The 13,690-nt window shown below is 56.4% G+C and overlaps 1 protein-coding gene across 8 annotated transcripts in view; it reads left to right on the forward strand.

Moving 5' to 3' along the window:
- MSI2 (musashi RNA binding protein 2) overlaps window positions 1-13,690 on the forward strand; it is a 386,748-nt gene that overhangs the window by 344,073 nt on the left and 28,985 nt on the right. For 7 of the 8 annotated variants that reach the window (XM_044390831.3, XM_048223858.2, XM_044390834.3 and 4 more), the window contains exon 11: window positions 11,116-11,178. The exons of the other annotated variant lie outside the window; for it this stretch is intronic. In XM_044390831.3, coding sequence (XP_044246766.1) covers window positions 11,116-11,178 — 63 coding nt within the window. The remainder of the gene's footprint in view (window positions 1-11,115; window positions 11,179-13,690) is intronic. 8 annotated transcript variants of the gene reach the window in all.

Below are 13,690 nucleotides of genomic sequence, written 5' to 3' on the forward strand. Positions count from 1 at the left end.
GGGTTGTTAAGAGGGGCCCTGGGATCAGGCATGATCTAGGGCTTGGGGAAAGAGGGGGGTGGTCGTGTCCAAAGAAGGAGGGGCTCCGGCAGAGGGAGAGGCAGGGGCAGCATGAGGGAGGCTGCGGGCCTGGCTTCGTCCCTCCTCCTCCTGGGGGCTGAGCGCTGCACCCACTGAGCCCATCTACCCCCGCCCTGCTGCCCTTGCTCCTCTCCCACCTCCCGGGGTACCCGTACCCTCAGGCTCACAGAGTCCTGCTTGGCCTGCCAGCTCGAATGGAATCACCTTGCTTCAAGCCCTTCAGGTTTCATTTCCATCAGCAAAATCACGTGAAAGCCTGCCACTTAAAACACAAAACAACAACATATTGAGTGTGAAATTATAGGCGGATGGCAGTGGCAGTCCTGAGGGATGGGCAGTTCATGCCCTCCAGGACAGCCAAGGACAAACCAGAAGGCAAAGGTGTGGCCCCCACTCCTTCCTCCTCCCCAGGCTGAAAAGAGGGAGCAGAGTCCTGCCCAGAGACCTGGCCCCAGAGTGTAGGTCAGCTTGGGTCCCCTGCCCCTGAGAAATCCCAACCAACGGGGTCACGCCCTCTCGCCCTCTCCTCCCTGCGCCTTCGTTTTGAGGGCGGGGGCACAGGCACATTTTCTGCAGTGTGCTGGAAAGGGTCATCAGGGCCTGCCCCAGGCCTGGTTCTCTCCAGGCACAGGGATGCTGAGCGAGCGAGCGAGGAGGTCAGAGCCTGGAGGACATCCCACATGTGGCCAGATGTGTTCCTGTGCGGTCTGACTGGTGTGTGGAGTGAGCATGGGGGACTTTGCTTGGAAGGCTCTCAGGAAGGGCTGGCACCTGAATTGGGTTTTGAAGTGCAACTAGAATTTCACCAGGCAGCGGATGAGGGAAAGGTATTCGTATCCAGGGACCAGAGGTTAAAGGCACGAAGGCATTATATGTCTTCCTCCCTCGCATTCCCGCCGCTGTTCATTGTGACCCCTCTCTGGGCAGATGCTGTGCCATTACCTGGGCCAGGACAGCTGGAGAACAGACTTTGTCGTGGGGAAGTCAATGCCACTTCCTCCCAGACGGAGGGAAGGAATTTGTGGGCTGGAGATGCCGTCCCCACCCTTGTCTCAGGAGGCTGTTTCGGGTCTAACCCTTTGTGAATACCACTGAGCCAGCCCAGAGTGCCCTGGATGCTAGCTGCCGGGGCTGGCTTCTTTGAAGGAGAGCCTTGCCCCAAAACACTCGCTTGTCAGGGGAGGGGAGAGCACAGCCTGCTAATGCCCCGTGGAGGCCCTGCTGCCCTGCTCTGAGCCTGAACGGTGTTCAGCTGGCCCCAGGGCACCCCTGGTGTTTCAGGGGAGGGTCTAGGGTAAGTGCTGCAGCTGTCCTAGTGGTCTGTGTTTAGGATCTCTTCGTCTGGTCTCTGGTACCAGCCTTGAACAAGCTAGGATTCGGGTAAAGCTAGAAGCAGGAAGAGGCACCTTCTTCCCCCCACCCCCTCACACCCACCCACCCACCTATCCATCCTTTACACATCCAGCGCATAGTTCCTAAGCACCTGCCATGTCACAGGCTCTGCCCTCGATGCTGGGGACATGGTGCTAAACCAGAGAGACATGCTGTTGCCTTTGTAGGGCATTTGGTAGGGGGCAGAGAAGAGAGCAGGATTCCACCGAGACAGAAGGACCCAGAGAGGCTCCTCTGGCCAGGGCCTTCCTAGAGGAGCTGTGGGGAGCAAGAGGGCAGCCAGTCCAGCTGCCCTGAGAAGCACCTGAGCTCCAGGATCCACGTCCACACCTGTGGTCACCATGTCATAGGGCCCTGTCCCTCCCTGAACCCCTGCAAACCCCCTGCCTCCTGCAGTCACATTACCCCACCCAAGTTAGCACTTGCACTAAAGATAAAACCTACCCTTATCACTCACAAGCAAATTATAAATGTTATCTATGAAAGCCCTTTGGAAGTGAAATGTCATGTAAATTAATAGGATTTTAGAATAGGAAGGCTCCAGAGGGAGTTCTCAGCTCCGCTACTGTTATTACCTTGGGCAATAATAATAAAAATAGAAATAAAAGTTATTCCACTTACTGATGGCTTGCCGCATGCCAGATACGCACTGAGCACCCAGTGCCATCATCTCACTGTCACAGGCGCCCTGCCAGGAGGCGCCATGAACTGCATTTTTAGAGGAGCAGAAGGAGCCCGGGACAGAAGTTACGTCACAACGAATGTGAGCCATGGCATTTGACCGCCTTGTTGTAATCACTCTCTGTACGGTGTCCTTGAACCGCTCTGGCCCTGGGGTCCTTCATCTGTGAAATGGGACTAGCAAGGTCTTCCTTGTGGAGCTGTGGGGCCGGCTCACGGAGGTGACCCGGGCCTCTCTAGGAAGGGCCGGACCTGAGGGGACTTTCTGGGTTCTTGACCGTGGAAAGTGCCACTGCGGCAGCTGCTGTTATTCTCAGGGGTGCGAGGACTGTTTTCGTATTGTCTAGGCTGTGTTCTTTTATCGTACAGGTGAGGAAACAGGCGTAGAGAAGGTTCTGCCGTTCGCCCTTTCAACTCGGGCTGGCATGCAGTGGTATGTCGTGCTGTTAACAATGTCAACTATGTCTGTGCCAGTTGGTAAATAACAGCCGCCCTGCACCCCCAGAGCGTCCCCACCACCACCTGGGCTGCCCCCCAAGACTCCCTGACCATCCCCCGGTCCACCAATCCCACTGATGCCCAGTACAGCAGTGGTCAGTCATTCAATGTCAGAAACAGCTTGTCTCAGGAGACAAAAAGGGGGGGGGGGTGTCTACATTTTACATTGGGGGCAGGGCAGGGGAAGTTGAGATCAAAGATGTTAGTTTACTCACAGAGCTAGTGATGGGGCCGGGATGGGGACCTGGGGTCTTTCAGCAAGAAGTCTTGGGGTGCTCAAGGCTTGAGTGTTGCCTGTCCTGGTCCATAGAGGTGGGAGCCACAAGGGTGCTGTTTGGAACCGTGCTGGGGCAGAGCCATTGCAACGGCCCATATAGAATGAAGCTGGGGGCAAGGTAGGTGTGGTGAGGAGGCCTGAAAAGACGTGAGGCCATTTCGATTTAAATGGGCCAGCAGGAGACCCTGTGGGGAAGAAGGACAATTTTGACTCAGCGTCTGAACCTTTGAGAACCAGGAGAAGTGTGAAAAGCCATCTGAACAGCGAGCTCTAGAAGGACCAGTAGACCAGTGGTGTGTCGTGGCACCCTTGGTGGGGGGTGGGTGTGCATCTCACGGGCAGAGATTGCGGTGTTTATGAGGAGGGGCAGGGAGGACTCTCGCTTCTGAAAGGAGAAACTCTCAGAATAGTTGCGGATGTCTCCCTCAAAACGGTAGTCTGGAATGCCGTCACTTGAAGGTCTTAGTCTCTGGTCTCAGAGAGATGGGCAGAGGTTCGTTCTGTGGGCAAGTGGGTGACCCTGGGCTATCCAGGGCCACAGACTGCTGGTATGGAGCAGCAAGGGCTGCTTTGGGGGTGAACTCCCTGTGGCCATCCTCACTCTTGAGGTCTTGCTGGAGAGACTGCATGATGTTGAACAATGTCCTTGTAAGGCCAGGAGCCGGAGGCAGAGCCCTTGTCCTGTGCCAGCCGCTCCTGGTGCTGGGCCCCCTCTTCCAGCAGAATTTGGTGTAGCCACGCCCAGGGCTGGAGCTCAGCTATGAGAAGGCCCAAAAGCAGACATAGGGGCCTGGTTACAAATTAGATGGGTCCATGGTAGAGCCCTCCCCTGTCCCTGGCAGAGTGAGTCATAGCTCCCCTTGATCCAAGGCCCTGCTGCTTCTTGGCCAATTTTCTCCCCTTCCCAGGGAGCTGGTTTGTATGCATCATGGTCCCACAGATAAAGCCTCCCCCCCTTTCTTGTCAGAGACTAGCAACTATGAGCTCCACAGGGACAGAAGACGGAGTTTCTTTCACTGCTGTGACCACCGTGCTTAGAACAGTGCCTGGCATTTGGTGGGTGCTCAGTAAATATTTGTGGAGAGGGTAAGGGTCTGAGAACAGGTCTGGAGGTGGGGAAGGCTCTAGCGTAGCTCCCTGCAGAAGTTTTGGGTCAGAGAAGTGCTGTGGTCCCAGCTCTCTACCAGTGGGGGGCTAGGAAGACCCTGGCAGGAGGTTGCTGGGCCAGAGCCCCCAGGTGGAGCTCTCTCAGCCTCCTTTCTCCCAGAAGAGCCCCAGCCCCCAAGCAAGCAGTGCCCGAAGTGTGTTCTCAGTTCTCCTCCTGCAGCCCTCGACCCCACACTCGGAGCCAGGAGCCAGGTCTGCGTTGAGACCAAGGCCCATTCCTGAGTTTCATTATCCATCACCAGGGAGATGAAGCCTCAAGGCTCCAAGTGGGGGTGGGGTAGGCCTTGCCCCACTGCTGGTGTCCGGGGGCGTGGTGATGGCAGGCACTCTGTTGTGCTTCCTGAGCCCCCTCGTTTGGAAGGAATCTGCAGGCAGACACACAGCTTTCCCTTTGGCCTGGGCACCCTGGGTCTGCGCTTACCTCTCCTGGGAATTTGCTTGTCGTTTCCAAAGGATGCTCCCTGACTTGGTTTTCATGCTTCCATAAACCCTTTCATCCAAACAGAGGCTCTCTGACAACCAGACTGTAAAACGTCTCAAAGGTTGAATGTGCAGTGTACCTTCCCTTTATCTCCACTGAAACATCTACAGAGAAAATTTAGCTAAACAGCAATTGCATTGAAGGTTATTTGGGATGATTTCTGTGCCATCCCTCTGCTATAGGTGCCAACACCCTTGGAGCTCTTGACCCCGGAGCCTCTCACTTCCTTTTGGCAACTGGGAGGACCCCGGACCAGGCCTGAGCTGCACGCCCTTCCTTTGCCTGTACCCAGGCAGGCAGGTCTGGCCCTCTCATTGGCCCCTCTGCCTTCCACCCCACACTCTCTTCAGTACCTCTGCGCCAGTAGGAACCCCAGCCCCTCTTCTGGGGGCGGGGCGGGGGGGGGGGTGGTGGAGGAGGCAGAGGCGGAGAGGTGGGAGGGGGTGAGAATGGCACTATTGGTATCCTTAGGGAATGTCAGTCTTGCTCCTAAAAAGGTGTGTGAAAATCAGATTCCTATTTTGAATGCCAGGAACTCGGGTTTCACTTTTTTCCCTTTTTTTCCAATGGACACATGTCTGCTTTCTTCAAAGCAAAGTTTTACAGTTCAAGCATGTACACGTGCCCCTTTGGTTATCAGTTGCCCCACCTCTTCAGGCCCACTTCTGATCTGGATCCCCTAGGGTCCTCCTACTCCAAAAATGCACCGTTCCCCCCTCTCCCCACCCCCCCGCACCCTGTTGCAGCCGCCACTCTGTCTCTCTGCACAAAGCCGTGGGTTTCCTTTGAAAGAACCTGCGCCAGGCAGGCCTCCCCAGGAGGGGGGCAGGGCCCGGGCCAGTCGGATGACAGATGGGAGCGTTTTCTAAACTCTTTCCGGACGTGTTTCCTACATTCTGGGTGACCACTTCTTTGGGTTGCTTCTTTTTGAGTGTTTGGATTCAGTGAAGCAACGTTGGGTTTAGCCAAGAATGTTGGAACCATCTAAAGAGAGAGCTGGTGGGGGAGATACAGGACGTGCTGGGGAGGGGGGCAGAGAGTGCTTTGAGCAAGCACAACAGAGGAAAAGTTGCTTTCATAATGGACCATTCGGGATAGGAACACACATTACAAGAGAGTGTTTTATAAAGATTCCCCTCAGAGTCGCAGCCTGTTGGAGCCGTCAGGAAGCTCCGAATTCTCTCCTCTCCTCTTTGTGCGAGGAGGCCCACGCACTCCGCCAGGGTCACAGAAATAAGTAGTGACTGCCAGAACCATCTCCCTGGCAGCCCACTCCCAGGCTGGCATCTTTTCATGCTGGGCAGGGAAGAGGGTGCAAAGAAAGAGGTGCCTAGCCTGACACCCCGCGGCTGGCAGGCAAGGAGGCACCCTTTCGGTGTTTACTACAAGCTAAGGCTTCCTCTAAGTCAGAGATTCTCTGCCTCCACGGGGCATCAGAAGCATCTGGAAGGCCTTTAAAAGCTAGAGATGCGGGTCCCCCCCTGATTCTCAGTGTGTAGTGAAAGCTCCCCCTCGGCCAGGCTGGAGACCCGCTGCTCTCAACGGAGGCCCTGCCATGGGTGTCGTGAGACATGGTCCCGAGAATGAGAGTCTCTGCCATACCACCGGGAGGGCCTTCCTTTCCACAAGGAAGCGGAGTGATGCGCTGGGCGACGTGCACTGCCATTTCACCTTTTAAGACATTTTTAAAGCCTTTCAACCAGAGGTTCTTGCCCTTGGCTGTACACTGGGATCACCTGGGAAGCATGTAAAGGTCCCACTGTCTGGGCTGCAGCCCAAACCAGCTTAATTCAGATTCTGTGGGTGTTTGTCAAGGTACCCTGGGGGTCCAGGGAGCAACAGAGGTGAGGACCAGCATGGGAGACAGAGCAGGGCGCGCGCTTGAGGGGCTGTCGCCCAGCCCCCTCCGCTGGTTCATTACGCGCCTGGGGGCATTTGAGTTTGTCCCCGCTGGGGCTGGAGGGTCACAGGAGGAGAGGCAGCTACGTGTGCAGAGGACGCTGCCGTGCACCAGTGGCTCCCAGCTCTGGCTCTCGTGAACCACGTCAGGCCTTCCTGACCATCAGCAGCTGATGCTCCACAAGAATCTTCTGTGGGGCAGACTCTGCACTAGGCCTTAAGTGGGACATGGGGCTCAGTCCCTGCCCTAGAAGAATTTGTCACCCAGCAAGAGAAGTAAGATGTGCACATAAAAATAACTGCTTCGGTGAGGCAGAAACCGGCGCGTGCCACGGAAGCAGTCAGAAGGAGGCGTGGTGTCCTAGAACTCTCACAAAAATCCAAACTGCCGTTGACTTCTAATTTGCCATCAAGTTTCTCACAGCTCAGAGAAGTCCAGAAAAAGCATCTCATTCAGTCAGTGGGATGGTGACAGCTTTTACTAAGATGAGTTACAAACCCCAGAGGTATGTTCGTATGTTTGTATGAACATACCCAGAGGTATGTTCATCCCCGAGGCACCGCTTTCCGGGCACAGTGACTTGGGTTTGTTGTCCTTTTACATCAGGAAGACCGGTTCACGCAGGGTCGGGGGGGGGGGGGACCGTTAGAGGTCATCTGGCCTCACCTCCTTGCAGCAGATACGAGTTGGTTACTCGGGACCCAGAGAAATGAAGCGCTGTGCCCAGTTACACAGCGAGGCCAGGGCAGTGGGGGTTGGAGGCTGGGCTTTGACCCCAAGCACGGGGATCCTCCTGTTCTCCCCTCTGAGGGGCAGAGGAGCTTCAGACTAGCAAGTCTGGGTCTGCGGGTTTGACGGCCATTAAAGAAGGCATGGCACCTGCTCGTGCCTGGAGTTCCAGCATCAGCATTATCCTTTTGTTCCCAGGCACCCTTTCTTTGCATGCAGGGTTTTCGAACAGAAGGAGCAGACCACATTCCTAATGCCCAAATTCCCAGGTGGGCAACCTAAGGCCCCAGGCCCCGAGATTTTATCAGCAAAACGTTTTTCTCTTTGCTGCCTGATTTACCACTAAGAACTGGGAAGTATTAGAGAGGACGGTCATGCCAGCCGGCTTGGCCCAGCCGTTGTTAGAGCTGAACGGGATGCACACGCTAATCTTGAGCTGGGGAAACTTAGCTCTACTAAAATGACGTCAGGACGCTGGGACAACATGAAGGATTATAGGCCACTGTTATGGGTAAAGAATTCCAGCCCCCTGTGTGCTTATGACTGTCTGACCTTGTGGGGAAAGTGGAACAGCCCTGCACGCGAGGGAGTCCCGTCCTAAAGGCAGGGCTGATGGCGGGACAGGCCTCATCAAAATGACACCTACTGTTCATTTAAGCTTACTCCCTGGCAGGAATTCATCTGAGCATTTTGTGTATATTAATCCTGCACTAATATCATCACCTCCTTTACAGATGGGGACATGAAGGCACAGAAAGGTTAAACAACTTGCCCAAAGTCACACAGCTAGTAAATGGCTGAGCCGGGATTTGAACCCAGGATTTGTGCTCACCTGCCTCACAAGAAGCCCAGTGGCTCCCTTCCATTGGCCAGGCAGGCTATATGAAGGAGGAACCCTCTCCCCACATTCCCAGCAGCTGAGAGGGGACGGTCATCTATTCTGGGCAGTCTGGGTGTTAGGGCAGCCATGGGCACTCAGGGGCCAGGGGCTCTGCCCTGTATCTTTGCTTGGGCCTCAGCCTCAGCAAGAAGCCTGAGCCCTGTCAGACCTGCCTGATTCCCCCAAGGTCTTCTCCTGAGTACTCCCAACCAGGGCAGTTCTCTCCTCAGCAGCCCAAACCCTCCCCCCTTCAAAAATAAAATGAGACGTTTCCCAGACAGCTAGGCCGCCATAGGGGACCGCTGGCTCCTCAGGGCCTGGGGAGAAATGCTGAAAACAGGACCACAAAGCAGGTCTGGAAGGCTTCTCCCTGCACCCCCAGCTCTTCCAGGTCCAGGTCCAGCTCAGGAAGGCTCATTTCCACCATGGTGTGGTGTGCTTGGGCCTCCTGGTGGTCGGGTGCGTCCTGCTATCCTAGAGACAGCCTCTTCTCCATCAGGAAGCTTTAGGCCAGGGTCACCATGCTTCTTTGGCCTCTGACAGCCCCTGGCTGGGGCAGCCTCTCTCTCACATACACACCACACACACACACACACACACACACACACACACACACACACACACACACCCACCTTTCTTGGATCTGTGTTTGCCCAGCCCCAAGGAGAGCCCAGCCACCAAGGAGAGCCCACGGGGGTGGGGGTGGGGGGCCCTAGTAATAGCATCGGGCTTATCTGCCAGGTCATCTGAAGAATTGTGGGGTGACAGTGCAGCTGAACCGCCTAAGAGACCGGGAGGGGGATGGCAGGGAGCTGGGGAAGTGGTCCAGGACATTCCCCCAGAGGCTGGGCTGGGCCATGGGGCTGTGGCCCTGGTGTCTCAGATGCAGTCACTGCGAGGGCTGTGGGCTCCCCTCTCCAGTGTGGGGGGCGGACTGAGCTCTCTTCCCCGGCCCTCTTCTCACACTTGTCAGTCTGCTTAGCCCTGCTTGATGGTTGAGATGAAATTCCAGCCCTTAGCGGTGTCTGATGCCCAGTCTCCAGCAGAAACCTTTATCTGAGATTAAGGATAATGGATTTCCTTTCTTGGATAAGCTTTTTTTTTTTTTCTTCCTCTTTCTTTCAGACTTTTTCTTTGGTCAAAAATGCGCTTGACTCCAGAAAATAGACCTTTTGTTAAATGTCTTTTTATTGACTAAATTCGCCTCCCCCCCACCCCATTCTGCCCCCCTCTTCCCCCCACCACACGGTTTCATGCTTCCAAGAAAACCTTCCGTTTCAAGTACGGGTGAGGAGTGCAAAAGAATAACTTGACCTTCCTTCTCTCCCCGCCCGCTTCCTTTTCCTTCAGGGTCCCCTGAGTTCTGCCGCATGTGCCTGCAGCAGGGTTCGGGGGGCCTGATGTGCAGAGGTTGGGACAGGGAGAAATAACTTGACTTCTTCCTTATTTTCCTTCAGCACTTTCTACCACCACCCGCATTTCCTGCTGGGAAGAAAGGGGGAAAGGACTTGGTGGGGGAGTGCCTTCGTGGGTCGCAGGTGGCAGGGGTCCGAGGCAGGGGAGGGAGTGGCCTCCTGGCACGTGTGGGGTCTTCATGGGAGCTGGGAAACCCACTCCAGCGGCCAGGGATGACCTAGTACCCTTATTTCACCTGGATCTTTCTTTTTCCCCCCTTCAACAGCCCTATTACCATATTTAAATGCAAGTATGTCTTTTTTCATTGACATTTTAAGTAGCTTAGCCTGACCTTTTTAGAGTAGATTGTTCCGTTTTGAACTTTTTTTCCTCCCCAGTAGTTCGGTGTAGCTAGGACAATAGTCTTAGAGTTTAGTGGGCTTCTAGTTCGCTGTGTTTGGGGGATGGCTCTCTTTCTTTCCTTTCTTTCCTCCCCTGGTCCCTGCCCCCCGTGGTGCATGTGTTCCCCCACTGTGTCCTGTAGCAGGTCCGTATTTGGGAGGCTCTATGGCTAAAGCTGAGCAGCTGTCCAGCTGCCCATTGTTCGCTGCTGGCTTCTGGCACATCGTTTAAAACCACAGCCTTTGGAAATGGGTCTTGAAATCAGGCCTCAAAAAGTCTGCCTGGATGGCAGACGGTGATTGTTCCGTGTGCGCGAGAGTATCTGTGCGTGACTGTGTGTGCGTTATGCTAGTAGCCAGGAGAAGCCCAGGGTAGGGGACGCGCCCACCTCTTCCTTCCCCTGGACATTCTGCAGCCACACTAGGTCACTTTGTCCCTTCTGACCGTCAGTCGCCGTTCTGGGACAGCTTGCTGCCCAGGGTGTTATTAGACAGACACTTGATGGAGATCCCTAGGAGACCCTTCACTGCCGACTTGATCAGGATGCGGAGCTTAGACTGGAAAGCCAGATCGAAATCCCCGTAATGGGCCTCAGGAGGCTGAAACGGAGAGACAGAGCCATAGGGCTCACCCCACTTTGGTCCCTGCAGCTGCCCACTCCCTCCTTCTCGGTGTATCTCCTGTGTACGCAGGCAGGCAGCCGGGCCTCCCAGCACACCTCGCCCTCGGCCTGGCGCTGGGACGCTGCTAGGGCCAGGCTTTCCAGAGTCCACACCAGCAGAGCCTTAGGACAGCAGCTAGAGTTCAGCCACCTCCTGGCCCAGGGGCCTGTGCTGCCCAGAGGCTCGGGGCCACCTGCTCCGGGGACCCCTGGGCCATGCTTGGCCCTGCCCTGGACACTCCCTGGGGGACCCCCTCGATCATGGCAGGGATAGCAGGGACCCCACCCTGCTCCCAAGAGAAGATCCTTCTCACCTCGTAGGCTATTTCGGTGTGCCGTCTAGAACTAGTTTCTGGGGTGACACGTGTAGGAATCAAACACACCTAAAGGTGCTGTGCTTTCCAGAAGCCTGCGAGCCACTGACCTGCGTTCCTCCTAAAGGCTGCCCCGCAGAGATCCCTTCTCGCTCCTGTCCTCTGGAGGGGGGTGGAGCGCGGCCTGTGAGCCCGGGCTGTGCTGGGGGGCCCCTTCCAGGGTCCGACCCTCACTCCAGCTCCTCTTTCCCCGCCAGGCTTCCCGGCAGCGGCTTACGGACCAGTGGCGGCAGCGGCGGTGGCGGCGGCAAGAGGCTCAGGTAGGGAGGTGTGCGGGACAGGCGCTCCCAGGCATGCCCCAGTGTGCGGGGGAAGGTAAAGGCCCTGTTGGATCTGTGTGGCTGCGTCTGTCCACTACTGTCACCACAGCCCAGAGGGTGGGGATGTGGGGGGCATGGGCGAGGCCCTGCCACCCAGGGCAGCTCCCAGTGTGGGCCAGTCTCAGGACTGCAAACCAAAGGTAGACTCCTAGTCTCTCCTCGAGAAAAGAGCAGTGACCTTCTTTTTGACTTTGGACAGCCCCCTCACCTGACAGCCGGCTTCAGGGCATCTGCGGCATTTCCCTCCTCAGGGGAACTTCGTAAGGCTCCTTTCCTTGGGCCTCTGACCTAGCCAGAGAAGTTCCAGGTGGTGAGAGGGAAGCTCCTGGCCTCCAGGCCCCTGCTGCACCTGGCAGGTGGCCTTGCAATTCGACTAAAATCCTGGTCCCGGAAGGCCAGAAGTGGGGCCAATCCCAGCCTCCATGAACTGGAGTGATTTCCTGAAGCCCCTGTTGCATCCCCGACTCTCCCCAGAGCGGAGACCGGAGAGCCGGACTCCACCTGCCAAGGGAACTGGGGTTTTCTCTCCCACAGAACTGCCCTGGTCCTTTGGTCTCCAAACCCAGCCTCTTAGGAGGTCTAGAGCCCCTCAGGTGAGGTGGGAACGTTTTCCCAGCAGCACTGTGGGGTCAGGCTGGAGCTGGGTATGTCCAGGATGCAGGCCCCAGAGTGGCCTTCTGTCCCTCTCCCCCAGATGTTCCCCACCTTCCTAAGCAAGCGGGCCTTCTGCTGTGCTGGGCTACCAGGGAGGCCTCCTGGCCACCACGCCCCAGCTGCTGAGACACCCTTGCTCCTCCTAGACTCAGTAGCCACGGTTTGCAGCTCTCCCCCCCACGCTCCGCGGAGCACCCGGGAAGCAGTTAGTTTGACAGGGCTCTGAGGAGGGCAGGGGGAGGGAGGTGCTTGTGGGGTACCAGGAAATGGGGCATTCAAAGCCCAGAGGGCAAATGCCAAAAACCCAAACCCTCAGTGATGAGAGACTGGCACAGTGAGGCCCTTTAGAAACCTCAATAAAAATCCGTTCCATGCAAACTGGCACTGCCTCGAGCTACAAAGGACCCACTCCCCGGAATCGCCCACTGGGGGTTTGTTTGGAAGGGCCGGGAACTCTCTGAGGGCTGCTGAGGGCCAGTTAGCCAGAGAGCTGTGCACCTGTGCTCAGCCTCCACCGGCCCCGGCGGGCCTCCAGCAGCCCCCACCTGCCCTCTGGCCGGTGCCCCTTGGTGCCCCTGCCCTGGGGGCGGGCGCGCCGCTGCCTGGTGTCTCCCTGTTCTGTTTGGTTTTTTAACTTGAGTGCTTTTTGGTATCGTTACAAACGAGCCTCTGTCCTACCTGTGCCTGGTGGGGGGGACAACAAAAAGAAAACTCGAGATTTTTGAGTGTTGTTGGTTGTTTTCTCCGTTCAGTTTCTTTCTTATTATAACTTGGATTATGAAACTAAACTTTAACCCGAAATTAACCCTGCCTCTCTCCCCACCCCCATTCTCCTTGACTTCATGGCAAGTTTAAAGGGCAGCATGGGGTTCTTTGCGAGTCTGAGAGCGGTCTCCCCATGGTCTGTGCCCCCCTCCGCCACCCCCACCCTCTCACGGACCCCCAGAGCCAGGCGGGAGTCCCACCCATCCCCCTCTAACTCCTAACCCCCAACTCCAGAGCCATCTCCAACCACACTTTTTTTTCCAGGATCAGTGGTGTTTTATTTGTAGCCATTTCCATCGGGAGCCGAGTCTCCCAGCGGCCATTCGAGGTCAGCCATGCTCATCGCTGCACTGTTAGTGAATTCTATTCAGGAGCGTGCTCCCAGACCACCTGCCCACACCAGCCTAGGTTAGTGCAAGGAGTAAATCCTCAACTCCGAGGTGCCTGGCCCTAAGGGTGCAGGCTCGGCCAGGAAGCTACAGGGCACCCCACAGTGCTGCCTGGGGCTCAGGGGCTTGGGGTGAGCCCCAGGGCAACGACTAGACTGTGCCTGCCAAAGTCAGAACACCGCCTGGGCTGGAAGACACCTTCCTCCGTGTAGACAGGGTAGCTCAGCACCTCAGCCCCATCCCCTCCTTTGGACCTGGAGCAGGGTTACAAGGTTGGGGAAGGAAGATCTCTGCCTGTCTGTCTTTTAGTGCATTTTGACCTGTAAGGATTGTCCCTTCCCTCCCTCTAGAAAATAATCTGGACTACGAGCCTGGTGAGATGGCCAGTTATTTCCCTGTTGTAGTGGCCCCTCGGTGGCATTTTGGCAAATACGTGAGAGGGACTGCACAGACTTGTTTGCGTTTGTGCCTAGGCCTAGGCCAGCAGGTGATCACTGAAGGCTGACTGCCCGGTTCTACCTTCCCCTGCTCCTGCAACCCTGCCCCCCCACGCCAGCTCCTTCCCGGGGGACGGGGATGTTCCTTCAGCCCCCCGGGAAAGCAGCCTCCGCTGTTGGAGGGCGTCACAAGTCCAGGCGCATTGT

The sequence above is a fragment of the Ursus arctos genome, unplaced genomic scaffold, assembly GCF_023065955.2.
Source record: "Ursus arctos isolate Adak ecotype North America unplaced genomic scaffold, UrsArc2.0 scaffold_24, whole genome shotgun sequence".
NCBI lineage: Eukaryota > Metazoa > Chordata > Mammalia > Carnivora > Ursidae > Ursus > Ursus arctos.